This window comes from Andrographis paniculata, unplaced genomic scaffold, assembly GCF_009805555.1.
Source record: "Andrographis paniculata isolate CXL003 unplaced genomic scaffold, ASM980555v1 Contig72END, whole genome shotgun sequence".
NCBI lineage: Eukaryota > Viridiplantae > Streptophyta > Magnoliopsida > Lamiales > Acanthaceae > Andrographis > Andrographis paniculata.
This window is the reverse complement of record NW_026137609.1, coordinates 1308873-1325200: the sequence shown is the minus strand read 5'-3', so window position 1 is coordinate 1325200 and position 16328 is coordinate 1308873. Positions and strand designations below refer to the sequence as shown.

Here is a 16328-nt window from a genome sequence, read left to right as displayed (position 1 = left end):
AAGATATAATGTATATATGATAATTTATTTAATAATAATTATTCTACATAATTAGTTTCAAAAATTAAACATAAAATTAATGATTTTTTTTTTTTGACGAAATGAAATTTTAGTGTTAATTTGGTTCAAGTATATGAATTTTTTTTTTAAAAAAAAAAAATTAACTATGAAAATTTGTAGTTTGTCATCGTTGAGCCATAATTAGCTATAAAATTATAAGTTATAGTAAATAAATTATTTTTAATTTCAAATTAAATTTTGTAGTTGAATGACTAGTTTTGATTACGAAAAAGTTTCATAGTAGTACAGAACCAATAAAATTAAACCAACAATCTTCTTGAGTGTTTCGTATCAAACTAAAACCAACACATTTAATTTCTTCTCAAACCAAACAATTCAATCCCTAAATACTATAGGAGCCGTAAGCATTAAAAATTTGATAACAACAATTCATCAAAGAAAAATAAAGATTGAATTTACTAAGTCTTCAACAAAAATTACAGAAAAAAGAAAAAAGAAAAAACCAATAAGACAGACTATAGCTACAATGAAGCTTCCATGCCTCGTAGAATGATTTTCAAAACCGGCAACGGAGTAAAATGGCGGTAGGAAATGAAATGACAGATCCGGTTTGAAAGCCGACTTGATTGAATTTGCAAGAAACTTGCCTCCAACCTTTAGATTTTATAAAAATAAGAAATTACGAACATATAAAAAAAAAACAGAAAATCGCAACTGAACAAATATTAGTAAGATATAAAGAACCGCCGCCGCTGCTGTTGTCACCGTAAATCACGCAAAATTCGTTATCTATTTGTGAGGTGTGTTGCGCAAACTGAAAAATAAAATTGGGGATAAGGCTTTTGTGAATTACTCACGGAATTAGATTATGTGACTAATTCCATAAGTATTCCGAATAATTACTTAAGGTATTAGATTCCGTAAGTCACTACGTGAGTAATTACTCACATAATCTATTCCGTGAGCAATTTTGTTAGTATTACTCACAAAATTAATTTCTTGAGTAATTTCCGTGAGTAAAACGTGATTTTCTTGTAGTGAAACTCTCTTTTATGATGCGAATTAAACAAAAAGTTCATCAAACTCATATATGCCTGAGTCCCAATTATTTTTACGAAATTTCAACCTCTAAAGTTGCAAAAAATAATGTGAAAAAAAATGGCATCATTGTGAATCATATTAATAGATCATACCATAGGATACATAAAAATAAAAAAAACAATAATATTAAAATTTAATCAGAAATCTCTGGTTGCAACTACACACAATCAGCAAAATATGCATTTGCTACCTACTCTTCAACAATCCGAGGTCTTAGTCTTACAACAACTTCGACTCTTCCTGGAATTACTCCAGCAACATATATATTCAGAAACAGTCAAATGATCATACGCAGTACACTTTTGGTAAATAATTCTTAAGGAGATAAGTTATTCAAAGAATTCAGTGAATCTTGGAAACATGACATTACAATCCAAACACTAATTCCTTTTCTAGAGTAATTTCGAAATTAAACTGCATTTTTTTTTTTAGAAATGCCCTCTCAATATCATTTACACATGGAAAACTCTTCCTTTTTACCATCCATCTTCCATAATAATCATATCTATCGTTTATTTATGATTTGCATACATTTGAATTTTGCACAAAATGCACAATCATGGATTTCAAACACTTAATTCACCTTTACAAACCATGATCACAGTAGAAACTTATATGTCTTACTAATAACAACATCTATAATTCTAAACTCATCAGACACATTATTTGATAGAGCAAAAACAAGCGCTTTCTCTCTTTCGATGCACGAGGAATACAAACTCATCTATTTCCTAATGCACCTTCGATCAAATCAAATCCTAATAACAAACCCAACAGCTGCAGAACACTTCAAGTGAATTTCATATTCAAATAATTAATCAGTGAGAGCACAAACCACAATACCAAATAAAACATTAAATTGTAACAAGACAATGTTGAGCAATTATTCAAAAAGCTAATCCAATCGCTAGCCTTTCAAACCGGAGAAGAAATATCCTTTTTACCTTGATCGCAAGTAGGTGGTTGGGAAGATATCCATGCATGCCCGTCAAGAGAGTCAGTTGCATGATTTTCAGCCCATATAAAAGGACAGTCGGACCTGTCTGCTATCGTCTCCAGATCCTGAAAATTCAGGTTTTCGGCCATGACGAACACATGAGTTGTTGGGTTGTGTGTCGGCCTTGGTTTTGAAGCAAAAATATGATCATTTTGACCTTGAAGTTGCCCTCGAAATGTAAAGCTCGTTCTAGGTCTTGATTTGTGGCAATTATGTCTATAATTGCTTCAGATAGCTCATCGCAATCGAATGCTCCGATCATCGGCTCATTGTTTTAATTAACAAGACAATCATTGTTAGTTAAAATATGTTTCGGCCTCCACTCTTTCCGGGCCCGAAGTTGATGAAGCAGATCTTTCCAATCTGATTTCGACCTTCCAGTGGCCACTGCATCCTGATCGTCTAGTTGCCGCTTCCGATCTTCTCACTCTAATTTCGGTCTTCTAATGGCCACTACATCCTGATCGTATTGTTGCCGTTTCCTTGCCTGACTTTTTTGGTCTAATTTCGGTCTTCTAGTGACCACTGCATCATGGTCATCTGAATGCTGCTTTCTTGTCTGATCTTCCCGATCTAATTTCAACCTTCCTGTGGAAGCTCCATCTTGGTCCTTGGCCTACTACCCCTAGTCTGACCCTCTTGGTAGAGGCGAGCGGCCAAACGTTGTCGTTGTATTCTCCTCTTTTAGGTCCTGGTAAGAGAACGCGATCTGTGATCCTTCTGGTTCACAGCCCAACTTCCATCAGAATGAGCTCTTTTGGGAAGACGGGTCTGATATGGTGTAATCACTATCTGATCTACCGAGGTTACTCGCTAGACTTTCTCATCCTTCTCGAAGCTCACTTCGGCAACCGTATTAGTGGGAAAAAATCTATTGCACATGAATTTCATTTAACCCTATCGGTGGGTGGAATACTTGTTTACCACTTTTGATATATAGAAGCTTTGGTAACTCAATTATAAACTTGCTTGATTTAGGAATGCACCTCAACAACTAACTGCCTTAAATTGGTTGGTGAATCTACCAACTTGCTTGATAAATTATTGAAATCGGTGCTAGACAAAACTTTGATTGTTGTTTTCGTTTGATCCACACAAAAAGAAATATCGAAGTCTGCTTTGTCCTGATTTCTCAATTCAAGGTTTTCTCTTCTTAATCGTTTGATGCAACTATCTTAGTCCAGTCTTATAGAGATACAAAGATTTGTTTGGTCATTTTTGCTGAGTGAGAGTGCTGGTTTTGCGGAGGATTTGGATGGTTGCTTGTTTGATTATCTGAAGTGCATGATCCATTGAAAGAGGTCAACCTGGGGGACGAGACAGCCCCTCGGATAACGCAAATCATTGCCTTGTTGGATATCGTAAAGAACGAGCGAATAATTTCCTTGATTCGAGAATTCAAAGATTTCTTTGCGTGGAATTATCATGGGATTCCGGGGTTATCAAAGAGCTTGGTGGAGCACCGACTACCCACCAAAGCATCATTTTAGCAGCACAAACAACCCCCTAGGCGTTTCAATCCGATATTTGTTGCCGAAAGTGAAGGAGAAAGTTGAAAAAATCCTTTAAGCTACCAATGGTGAAGAATTATGGAAAGATCCGTATCTGTATTGACTTCCAGAACCTCAATTTGACGACGCCGAAGGACTACGTGATGCCCATTGCCTACATGCTCGTGAATTCTACGGCTGTATACAAGATCCTTTCTTTTATGAACGGCTACTCTGACTATAATCAGATTATATTTAACCGTGGAGGACGCCTATAAAATAGTGTTCCACTGCTCCGGAGTGCTCGGTATCTTCGAATAGATAGTTATGTCCTTTGGCCTCAAGAATGCCGGAGCGACCTACCAGAGGGCGACAAACTTAATATTTCATGACCTGATCGGTGCTTGTATGACGGTACACATATATGACGTGATGGTGAAGTCCCGAGCATTTGATCACCACTTTTTGAACCTTCGAAAGGCCTTTATATGGATGAGGCAGCATGACCTCAAGATAAAATTGACGAAATGCGCTTTCGGAGTACAAGCAAGGAATTTCTTGGGATTTTTAGTTCATCAAAGGGGTATCAAAGTCGAAAAAAATAAGGCCAAGGTTATCCAGGACCTTGGGCCCCGTTGCGTGTTAAGGAGATACAAAGCTTGATGAAAAAAGTCAATTTTTTGAGGAGATTCATCGCCAACGTCGCCCAAAAAATGAAGCCATTTTCGGTGCTACTACGTGGGAATAAAGACATATTCAAGTGAGGAACAACCCAACAAGAAGCCCTGGACCAGATTAAGCAGGTGTTATCATCACCTCCAATGTTAATGTCGTCAATCAGTGGAAGAGAGCTGAAGTTGTACATAGCCGCGGCTGATGACACAACAGGTTGTCTCCTTGCCCAAGATGATGATGAAGAGTTGACCTTCTATGCTATATATTAAATAGGCCAGTCCTCCGAGGTTGTTTAATTAAATGTGCGTTGAAACTAGCATCTTTCGTATTAACGTACTAGCCCCTTAAGGTCGTGAAATGACAGACCATCGCAGATTTCTTAGCCGAACATCCTAGATAGTTAAGATTGTTCCTTTGGACTACGTGGGGTTGGAACCTTGGTTGGTGGCTTTTGATGGGTCCAACACCTTAGGAGCAGCCGGAGTAGGCGTGGTGATTTCTAGTCCAGAAAGAGAAGTATTGTGCTTCGCCCACCAGCTTCCACAATGTGTCACCAATAACTAGGCCGAATACAAGGCGTTGCGATTCTTGATTACAAAGGATGTCAAGAAGGTCGTTATCCGAGGGGATTCTCAGCTGGTTATTCGACAAGCACTCAAAGAATTCAAGTGTAAGGAACCACGGCTTAAGGACCTTCTTCGAGAAGCCCACGATCTTCCTCAGCAGCTCACAGAGGTGACGTTGGAGGATATACCGTGGGATGAGTATTTAGAGGTAAACAACTTGGCGCAATGGGCTTTCGGATTTAAAAGAAAAGAAATACGGTCATAATAAGAATGTCTACAGGTTGTCCATGACCCATATTGGCGAATCTCGTTGTTGGAAGTTCTAACAGACCCTGAGAATGTCGTTTCAAAAGCAATGCGCCATCAGTTTCTAAAATACACTCAATTCGATGAAGAGTTGTATCGACGGAGATCCGATTGGACTTTAGCATACTGTGTGGGTCACGAGGATGCTATGAAGGTATGACCGAAGTCTACAAAGGTGTTGAAGGTGCCCATAAGGTTGGACCCGCTATACTGTGACCTTAGCCTTTTTATCTAGGTTTGAGATCCGAATACGTTTGTATGTGTATTTAATTTCAAATAATTTTTACTTCTATTTTTTTTTTAAGTCAACCCAAACGAGCCCTCAATCTGCCCGTATTACTCACTTTCATTTGTTTTTTTTTTCTTTTTTTTTAAAGCAGTATACTCATCTATATGCAATGTTTTCTTTTTATCGGAATATGCAATGTTTTTTTTATTCTTATGATACGTAAATGAAATCACATAGAAATGAAAGTAAACAATAAATTCCATAGAAAAAATAAATAGAGAATGAGATAAATTCTTTTGTTGGGTAAAGATAATTCAAACAAGAGATAATTTTAAAAATTTATGAAAAATATTTTTGGTAATTTTTTATTTAAAATAATAATTTAGATATGATATTTTGTAAAAAATAAAATTTAGTGTAATTTTTTTAAAATTTAAATACTCAAATAAATTTAGTGTAATTTTTTTAAAATGTTAAATACTCAAATAATAAATAAAATATGATGTTTTGTAGAATTAAAATAATATAATTTAAAAATATAAAAATTAAATAGTAGAAAAAAAGTTAAAAAATAAATATAAATATCATGCATATCTATATATATTCAATTATCCGTATACGCAAAAAAATAATTTATTTTTCAATTCTCAAGTTTTTTGCTCAACTAAACAAAATAAATGAGATCATTTTTATTTCTATAATCTCATTTATCTGTATCACTCTTAAAACTCTAGAATTCATTTTAGTGTCCATAACAAATTTTCACTTTTTAGTTTTCTTACTAACCTTAATTTTTACACAACATTTTAGTTCATCGGTGTTCAACCAAAAATAAATAACAGAGAGTGGACAAATACATATCTGGTATATGATGTTGCCTTTTGGATCTTCTTATTGTTATTATAGTTTTACCTCTTTTCTGTTGCAATGTCAACATTTTTATTAGTATTTGGTTTAGTTTGATTCAAAATTTCACTTGAGTAAAATAGTTATCAGTATTGAAATATGACTATAAATTACTAAGATCAAATATAAGTTGAGTCAAGAATCTCGTTTGTTTCATTTAAGAAGATCTAGCCATTTAAAAACCCAAGTTATCCCAGACACAAACATCTTAATTTATCCTATTATAGAATTATTATGGCTCGCATACCATTTTTGCTCACAAGAGTTGTTCCCTATTTTCCTTACTAAACATATATATGCTCCACTCACCTATGCTTTATTTTCATTTAATCCATCATCGCTCTGCTTCACCTATACATTTTCCGCTCCGCTCACTAAGTCCACCGCTATGCTCAACTTCATGTTATTGCTTTATTAGAATAATTTTACTAATTTTTTCACTATTGGTCAAATTCTGTTTCTCGCTCAGTTTAGACTCATCTGAAATTATTTTTTTAATTTTATTTCAAAACTTAAAATATCTAGATACAATCTAGAAACTCACCAATAATATATATATATATATGTTTTTTTGATAGAAAATTAGACAAGTACAACAATATTTTCATTAATTCAATATATATATATATATATTTTAATGTGCCAAAATCACACTCGCTCTAACTTTTATCTTATTAGAGATGATCTATTATTTTTAACAACTAGCCATCAACAATGTAAATAATGTCAAAGTTTATTGAGGTATAAGATTCTGTAATTTATGAATTGTTGCAGGGATGGACTAAAGCTCTATAGTCCAATACTAATGATTTCAATGGATCGGATGTCACTTTATCCCTAAACCCTTCAACATTGATCTTGATCTAAATTTGCCCATATGCTTTATACTTGTGATAGGCGTAGGTCCAACATAATATTCAAATTCTTTGAAATTCTTCGCTCACGATTAGGTATTTTACTACATTAAAGTTCAAAATTTTCTTCCATTTACCACCGTTATAATTTTAAATTTTCTTTTTTTCTATATCCACAGGTCAAATTATATATCACAGAGGAATTTTGAAAACATTAGGAATTTGCTATTTGCTTGCCGACACCACTAGATGAATGTTTTAACCATACTCAATGAGGTTACATGACTTAGTTATACTGCTCCAAACTTGAACTCAACAAACAGTAAAAAAATAAAAGTTCCGAAATAATAATAATAATAATAAGGATACATATGAATGGGGAAAAAGAATGATGGGGGCGGCGGTTCAAGTCAACCTCAACCTGGCGACTAATAAGTTGACATATTATATGTAAAAGAAATAAGTACAGATGGCAGTCCAATATGGATGATGAAGACATTACGGGTGATCTGAACTCGAGCGAGGGGTGGTGTCGGAATCACACATCAAGGCATTCATTCATTTATTTACTTTTAATTTATTTATTTATTTGTGGAGCACCACCTGCTGCTGCTGCTGCTGCTGCTGCTGCTTCGTTGCATACACGACACAATTATCAGTATTGATTATTGATTATTGATTATTGGAGGGGTTGAGAGTTAAGAGCAATAATAATTTCACATCAACCAAATGCACGCACACGAATGAACCCCCCATTCCGTTCCGTTCCATACTCCTCATCTTCCGTATCCAATCCAGCCATCCCCATCGCCAATCAGCGTCTGCTCCTCGCTCTGCTGCTGCTTCATTCATTCCGTCATTCATTGCGGACTTAGGTGCAGTGTATATCTTCTTCTTCCTTCATTCATACCCCTCCTCTCTCCCTCTCCCCCCTTCTCAGGGCCCGTGTTTATCTTGAATTTCTCATCTTCACAGCCTCCACAAATCGTGCTGCTGACAGACGAGACAGACACACGGACAATTAACCCAGCGTAATCGGAAAAAGGGCAAAATGCCCGACACATTTTTCTGCTTGAAGCCAACAATCGACATTGAAGAGTCGTACCAAGAGATTTCCGATTTGGCAAGCGAGAGGTCTCCTGAGACCACCACCACAACCGCCGCCACCCCCAAATCACTTGTAACTGTTCCCCGAAGCAAATCTCAGGCCACCTGCCGCAGAGTGTCGCCCACTTCCATATCTGATGGTAACGCCATCGAGAAACGCCTCCCCAATGGGGATCTATACATCGGAGACTTCTCTAATAATGTACCGCACGGGTTGGGAAAGTACTTATGGAAGGATGGGTGTATGTACCAAGGGGAGTGGAAGAAAGGGAAAGCCAGTGGGAAGGGCAAGTTTTCCTGGCCTTCTGGCGCAACCTATGAGGGTGAATTCAAGTCTGGCCGGATGGAAGGCACCGGCACCTTTATCGGCTCCCACGGGGATACATATCGAGGATCCTGGTGCGGAGATCGTAAGCAGGGCTACGGGGTCAAGCATTACATTAATGGGGATGTCTATAAGGGGCACTGGAAAAAAGACCTGCTCGATGGACATGGGAGATATCTGTGGAAGAATGGAAATGAGTATGTTGGGGAGTGGAAAAACGGGATGATTCACGGCAGAGGAACTTTGATTTGGAGCAATGGAAATATATTTGAGGGTAATTGGGAGAATGGCATCCCCAAAGGCCAGGGGTATTTCAGTTCTGTTGGATCCAGCAGTCTAAACAATTCTGCCAAGAATAGCGATAAAACCCACACTGTGAATGGAACCTCTTACCCTAGTCAAATTGCCAATAATGGTTGTGTTAATGATGATGAGTATGCCAAGGGGTCCTTCAGCAGCCAAATATCTGCTCCGTTGGTGGCAGGCAGCGATGATTCTGATTGGGTGATTGGGGATGAGCTTGGGGGAAAGAAAAGGTCGTCCTGTGATGATGGGAATGGGGCCGTGGAAAGGGCTTTTCCGAGGATTTGCATTTGGGAATCGGAAGGGGAAGCTGGGGATATAACTTGTGATATTTTTGATAATATAGAGCCATCTATGCTGTGTAGAGATGGGTTTGCGGTCCATGGAGACTTGGTAAGACAATTTCAGAGGAAATCTTTATCTATTCGAGGAGAAGAGAAGAAACCAGGGCATACAGTCTCAAAAGGGCATAAGAATTATAATCTAATGCTCAATCTCCAATTGGGTATCAGGTAGCGCCTTAAGATTCACTATTTTATCAGCTTTGCATATATATCCCTTTTATGAAGATATGAAAATTGTTTTTGCTTTGATTTCTTATGGGGTGTGTTGTTATATTAGGCATTCCGTGGGGAGGCATGCTTCTATACGGCGAGCTCTTAATCCAAGTGATTTTGATCCCAAGGAAAAATTCTGGACAAGGTTTCCGCCAGAGGGATCTAAATGTACACCGCCTCATCAATCCATAGAGTTCCGGTGGAAGGACTATTGTCCTTTGGTATTTAGGTAAAATACTATACAATCTGGCTGTATGAGGTGCTTTAGAGTTTTTTTTTGGCTATAGAATAAGTTTATTATCCTGACATGCATGCATGTGCCCTTTTTCTCAGTTGTAGTTTTATGTTGCTCTCTTTATTGGTTTATGTAGACGGTTGAGGGAACTATTTCAAGTAGATACTGCTGAATACATGTTATCCGTTTGTGGAGATGATGCTTTGAGAGAACTTTCATCTCCCGGGAAGAGTGGAAGTTTGTTTTACATGACTCAGGATGATCAATTTATGATCAAGACAGTGAAGAAATCAGAAGTGAAGGTTAATTTTGTGCCTACCTCTTTAGCATCATGAATATAGAGTAGCTAGCGACAATCAACACTTCTATCTGCACTGGTCTCTGCTATGTTGGAATTCTGTAGAAGCCTACTCAATTGCATAATCTCGTGGCCAATTGTCACTGGAAAACTAAAGTTTAATTGTATCTTTTCAGGCTCTTATTAGAATGCTTCCAAGTTATTATCAACATTTCTGCTACTATCAAAATACTCTCGTAACAAAGTTCTACGGAGTTCATTGTGTCAAACCAGTGGGAGGGGTCAAGGTAATTAGACATTGGTGTTATGCAAGTTCCTAGTTGGTGTTAAAAATCGCCAACAATCAATTAACTTGTGTTCAATGTTGCTTCTAATTAGACCCGGTTCCTTGTGATGGGAAATATGTTCTGCTCAGCATATCAAATTCACAAAAGATTTGATTTGAAAGGATCGTCGCATGGCCGAACAACCAATAAACCTCACGATGAGATTGATGAGACCACAACTCTCAAGGACCTTGACCTTGACTTTGTATTCCGTCTACAAACAAAGTGGTATCGAGAACTTATGAAGTTAGTCCTAGAGTCTTAAAATCTGTGGCTTGTAATGTTTATTTATGTTTGAACAATTTTCTTACTCTGCTGATCTTCTGTCCAGCCAAATTGATTGTGACTGTAAGTTCTTGGAAGCTGAGAGAATCATGGATTACAGTCTCTTAGTAGGTCTTCATTTTCGCCATGATCGTACAGGAGATAAAATTGGCTTGTCACCTTTCATGTTGCGAACAGGTAATTACCCTTGCAAAGTCATGTTATTCAACGCATTTGAAATTTTGCACTGGTTTCTGGCAGTTGAATATTTCTTAGGTCAAAACTTTTACTTTGCAGGAAGTTACTCTTACCAAAATGAAAAGTTCATGAGGGGGTGTCGTTTCCTTGAAGCCGAACTACAGGATAGAGATCGAATATTAGCTGGCAGGTACATTGTTTGATGTGCATTTTTCGTTTTCTGCTTTGGCTGGCACATACAAGGAAGATGCTGTTTGTGTGATCATCAGTGTGTTTGGATGTGAGGACATAATTTGCAACTAGAACTAGTTGTGATTAATCATTTATTGTTGTAATGGTTGAGGCCTTGTTTCGAATGTTTATATTTTCTTTCAACTTAAAGATGAAGAAATGTTCACTTTTCACCATTAAGGTTGAAACAGGTTTTCCTGAGTTGGCGGCTCAAATATGTTTGTTTTTGTGTGTGTTGTGTTATTATTAGGAAACCACTGATGAGGTTAGGGGCCAACATGCCAGCACGGGCAGAGCGTGTAGGGAGGAGGAGTGATTTTGATCGTCAGTATGCTGCTGGCCCTGGCGCTGGTGAAATTTACGAAGTAGTCCTCTACTTTGGGATCATAGACATTTTGCAAGACTACGACATCAGCAAGAAGCTGGAGCATGCATACAAATCCTTGCAGGTGGATCCAAGCTCAATTTCAGCTGTGGACCCAAAACTCTACTCAAAAAGATTTAGGGACTTCTTGGGCAGAATATTTATTGAGGATAGGTGATGTTTGTGGCGAGGATCATCGGAGTATATTTGACAAAAAGAAATCCAGAACGAGGGATGAAATGAAGCCCTTGCAGCAATTGTTTTGTTTATTTATGTTGTATTTATTGATTTATTTATTTATTTATTTATTGTAGGTTGACTGAGCCTGAGGGGGTGCTAAGATGACTCCCCCTCCACTCCAAACTCCTCCTCCGATCAGGGGGAGGGGGCTGAATGCTGTTTTTGTGGATCAGCCGGTGTTGGGAGGTGTAAGGACGGACGGACTGACTGACTGACGGTGTAAATGTATGAGTGCGTATGTATTGTACATACATGTTAAGAGTTTTGTATGAATATCAGCAGTGCTATGCTATTACTGTATTTCACTGAAAATGTTGTTTGTGGGTGGAGGGGGGAAACGAGGAGGAGAAGAAGGGATGATGTGAAGTATGTAAGTAAATCATCAGCCACATTGATTGATAATGATTGCAGCAGCAGCAGCAGCAGCAGCAGCAGCGATAATGTCGAATAACTAGGCAGCCAGCTACTAGGACAGCTCCTCCTCAGCTGAACAACCCAACCGTATGCCTTATGCGTATGACCGGTCCCGGATCAAGGCAACATATGGTCGGGGCGGGGGTGGCAGGCTTGCCCAAAGGCCGACAAGATTTTAGTCGAGCGGCCTTTGATGGAATGCATGCATTCCTATTCATTAATTTGGAAAGTAATAACTGTACAGATGGATAGCCAGATAGGATTAGGATTAGGATTAGGATGGTACCAACTCATGAATTCTCCTCCTCCTCCATGAATTCTCCTCCTCCCCCTCCTCCTCCATGAATTCTCCTCCATTAGTATAATTTACACTCCCTCTCCCACACAATCAATCAGTCAGTCTCAATCACGCCATCCATTTCCATATCATATATTAATATCCTATTGGTTAGTTGTGTTTAATAGTCTGCATCCTCCCTCCATCGATCCACCCACCCCTCTTGTCTCTAGCAATCAATCGATCAATAAATGAGCTGGTAGAGGCAAAACTACGATGCCATCTGCAAAATTCCTATCCAGTTCCATCATCGCCATGAATGTAACATCATCTCATCTGACTGACAGACACGCACTCGGCACTCACTCCCACAGGCAGAGGCACATTAATTGATTAATCAATTAATTATTACTATTATTAGTAGTAGTAGTAGTAGTAGTAGTGGTGTAACTCCCTCACATATAATCACTCATATATAATGAACGGCATTTTTGAGTAACTCCCTTCACAGTATAACTGTTTGCTGTTTAGTAATGCACTTATTATTATTTTCGTCACAATCAAGAAGAGCGAGCGAGCGAGCATTTGGCAAATGCATCATCATCTCCTCAAGCAGGCAGGGATTCTGTTAATCGCCTCACAATAAGGAAGCATAAGCAGATGATCTATGGATCCATCTTGGGTGGGTGGGTTTCAGATGATGGATCGATGTTCCTGGTAGGTAGGTTGTTTTTAGTGATAGTGGATTTATAACAACATTATGTTTATTGAATCATGTGATCCATGAGTGGAGTGGATCCAAAAAATTAATTAGTTTATTGGATTGATTGATTGATTACTACTACATACTAAGTCAGTTTAGGTTGAAAATAATGGAGATGAAGAATGGAGGAGCTAATGTGATCGCTTGCTACGACTCTATAGTATCAGCTAGCTGATCTTCCCAATGCTTGCCTTGCCTTGCCGTGTGCGTGGCTGATGTGGTGCAAGGGTATCGTTGAGGAACAGGAACAAGAACAGCGATGTGTTCATCAAGGATAATTTATCCATACTTTATTTCCTACATAATCCCAATAGTCCTAAGGCAGGCAGGGATTTAAAATGAAAATAAATTACAATAAGTTATAATTAAAGACAATAACAATAAATTAAATTTTGAATTTTGAATTTCAAATAAAACATAATTCACCGAAGGTGACTTCCACGTCACTTAACCAACAATTGCTCAATGTGGAGTCATTCTCTTAAACTACATCATATATATATATATATAAACACTATTTATACATTTGTCCCGTAAGGGATTACTTAGTGGTGTGTGGGTTGGATCTATGACCTCAAAAATTTTATTGACGATACCTTATTTTTTTAATATAGATTAACAATCTCTCTTCTAAATAATTTTTTGTCAAATAATATTTTGTTAGATAATCAATTAATTATTTAATTGATGCAATTAAATTTTGAAAAAGTAAGCTCAAAATTTATAAAATCGATAAATTGATAAATAAAAATATATAAAAAAATATAATGGTGGATTAATATTTGACAATTTTTGTCAATCTAAAAAAAATAAAAAATTGTAAAACCCAAAATTTAACTTTGTTATATAACCTAAGTCACAAGAACAGATGAAATTTTATCCTATCATATCATATCATCATATATCATATCATATCATATAATTTTGGAATTTTTTTATTTTTTAAATAATAAGTTCGGATAATTAATTAAAATTTGTTAGAATAACAACTAATCTAACAAAATTCAGATTTATCGACATAATAAATAACAAAGATATGTATAAAGTAAAGTTTTGTATTTCTATATATACCTAAGACATTATAACAAAAATTATTATGAGATTTTCGTCCAACACTGCGCAGGTTATTAAAAACGCCAATCCCACTTAATGACAATCTTCAGGTTTGTTCTTTTTTATCTTTATTTTTCTTAAATAGGTCGTTTGTTGGTTGATTTAATGATGATTGAACACGTTTATATGTATTATTAAAAATTCTTATATTTTATTTCATTATTGTGAATTTTCGACGGACAACGCGTGATTTTTTATTTTATTTTTTTACCTTAAAAGGGTTTTTGCGTAATTACTTTTTTTTATATTTTATTTACGAAGGGAAGTGAATGATTTTTCACATAAACAAATATCATTATTTCTTTTATATATTAGTTATGCATATAATTTTTTATCCTTCTTTATATAGTGAAAATTTTATAATAAATTTGTTTTCTTTGACTTATAAATTTTAAATTATACTTAAATTTTCACTAATCAATTTTTTTATACATACTATAAAAAAATCTAAAAAAAAAAAACAAAGATAAAAAAAAATAGAAGAAAAAAATAGAAGAAAAAGAAAAGAAGCAGAAAAAAGAAAAAAAAATCAGATATAGTATTTTTTGTCTTTTGTTTATTTATTTTATGTATAATAATATTATTAAATTAATTTTAATTTTTTACTAATCAGATTCTTTTTTATTTTTATTATATTTATTTATAAATTTATTTAGTTTCGAGTATAATGTTTTAATACTTCATATTGTATATATATTTTTAAAAATTATCTATTGTATTATTCTTATTTTTTATTGATATAAAATATTTTTCATTTTTATTATGTATGCATTTACTATTTTATTTAGTTTCTAAATATAATGTTCTAATACTCTATTATTGTTATTATTGTATATGGATTTTTTAAAATTATCTATTGTGTTATTTTTATTTTCTATTCATAAAATATTTTTCATTCTTATAGAGTATTTGTTTTTTTTCTAATGAAACCATAAAGAAAATTATGGTAAATTTTAATATATATATATATATATAAATATTTTTAGTTAGTACTTTTATTCTTATATTTTTTAATTATAAATTTTGTTATTTTTATTTGCTAATAATCAATTTTTTATTAATTATTATTTAATTGATTTGGTTTTTAATATTATATTAAAATATTTTTTTTCCTAATTTATAAAATTATTATATTTTAATTTTAGTACTTTATTTTTATTTTCTATGTTTTTATTTGTTTTTTGTTATTTTTTTACTAATCAATTCTTATTTATTGTATTTTTTCTAATTAATTTGGTTTAGAATATTATTATATTAATACATTTTTTTTTTTTGTTGAAAATTGAAATTATATTCAAATGTTGAGTATTTTGTTTTTATCTAATATAATTTGTTAATAAATAGTTTTAATCTAACTTATATTTGACTTCACTTTTATGAATTTTGTAATTTATAATTTTTATTATTTATTACTCTGCAATATTTAATTTTAGTTTTGTTAGTCTATTTGTTTTTGTTTTTTTATTTTTATCAATAATATGAATTTATTTCAAAATTTATTGTAATGTTTCATTTAATAACAGTGTAAATAAATATTTTAAATGTAATTTATGTTTGAATTTAAAATGGTATATAAATTTTATTTGATTTATGATTTATTTAATATTATTTGTTTAGTTTTCTTTTGTTACTATATATATATATATATTATTTACTATATTATTTGAATATTGTTTTCAACTGAAGACTAACGACAAACTTCTTTTAAATCTAAGAGTGATTTTGAATAATTATTTTTTATCTCTATTATTTTTAGGTTTAAATTGAAAATTTTGATTAACTTACTTAATATTCTTTATTTTGTTTTAGTTTTCATATTTTTATTTATAGTTTATTTTTTATATAAATTAATTTTTGTTATTTTCATACAAAATTTTATTGTCAAAATAAAATATATTATTTAAAATATAAAATTAAATTAATATCACAATTTCTATAATTACCGGTCCTATGCACCGGTAATAGGCTAGTAAAAAATATAAGAAACACATGTAAATAATCTTAAAAGTATGATAATTTTAAATTATTATTATTAGTAGGAGTATTAATTTATATATTAAGTAATTTTTATTTTTTTTAAAAAATACTATTCATTTTAGATGTGATTTATAATATATATATATATATATATTGTATATTAGTCTATCAAAATATAAATTAAAATCTTA

General features: G+C 34.0%; 1 protein-coding gene across 4 annotated transcripts; it reads left to right on the top strand.

Moving 5' to 3' along the window:
* The first annotated feature begins 7819 nt into the window (after positions 1-7819).
* On the top strand, positions 7820-12471 carry LOC127265168 (phosphatidylinositol 4-phosphate 5-kinase 1-like). Of its 4 annotated transcripts, none has more exons than XR_007841916.1 (10): positions 7821-9392; positions 9502-9666; positions 9809-9974; positions 10147-10257; positions 10349-10542; positions 10628-10758; positions 10858-10948; positions 11240-11527; positions 11668-11818; positions 11924-12471. XR_007841916.1 is itself a non-coding variant. In XM_051294867.1 (10 exons), the coding sequence occupies exons 2-10, from the start codon at positions 8197-8199 to the stop codon at positions 11696-11698; spliced, it is 2373 nt and encodes a 790-aa protein (XP_051150824.1). In that variant the 5' UTR covers positions 7821-8020; positions 8121-8196; the 3' UTR covers positions 11699-11885. The 4 variants fall into 4 exon arrangements, 3 of the variants coding, with proteins under 3 accessions (XP_051150826.1, XP_051150824.1, XP_051150825.1); XM_051294867.1 differs by lacking the exon at positions 11924-12471 and having other exon boundaries at positions 7821-8020; positions 8121-9392; positions 11668-11885; XM_051294868.1 differs by lacking the exon at positions 11924-12471 and having other exon boundaries at positions 7821-8027; positions 8121-9392; positions 11668-11885.
* Positions 12472-16328: the final 3857 nt, after the last annotated feature.

Coding starts and splice junctions, on each gene's coding strand:
- LOC127265168 (XM_051294867.1), top strand. CDS start 8,197: ATGCCCGACACATTTTTCTGCTTGAAGCCAACAATCGACATTGAAGAG. Junction 9,975..10,146: donor TGAAGAAATCAGAAGTGAAG/GTTAATTTTGTG, acceptor GTATCTTTTCAG/GCTCTTATTAGAATGCTTCC. Junction 10,258..10,348: donor AACCAGTGGGAGGGGTCAAG/GTAATTAGACAT, acceptor GCTTCTAATTAG/ACCCGGTTCCTTGTGATGGG.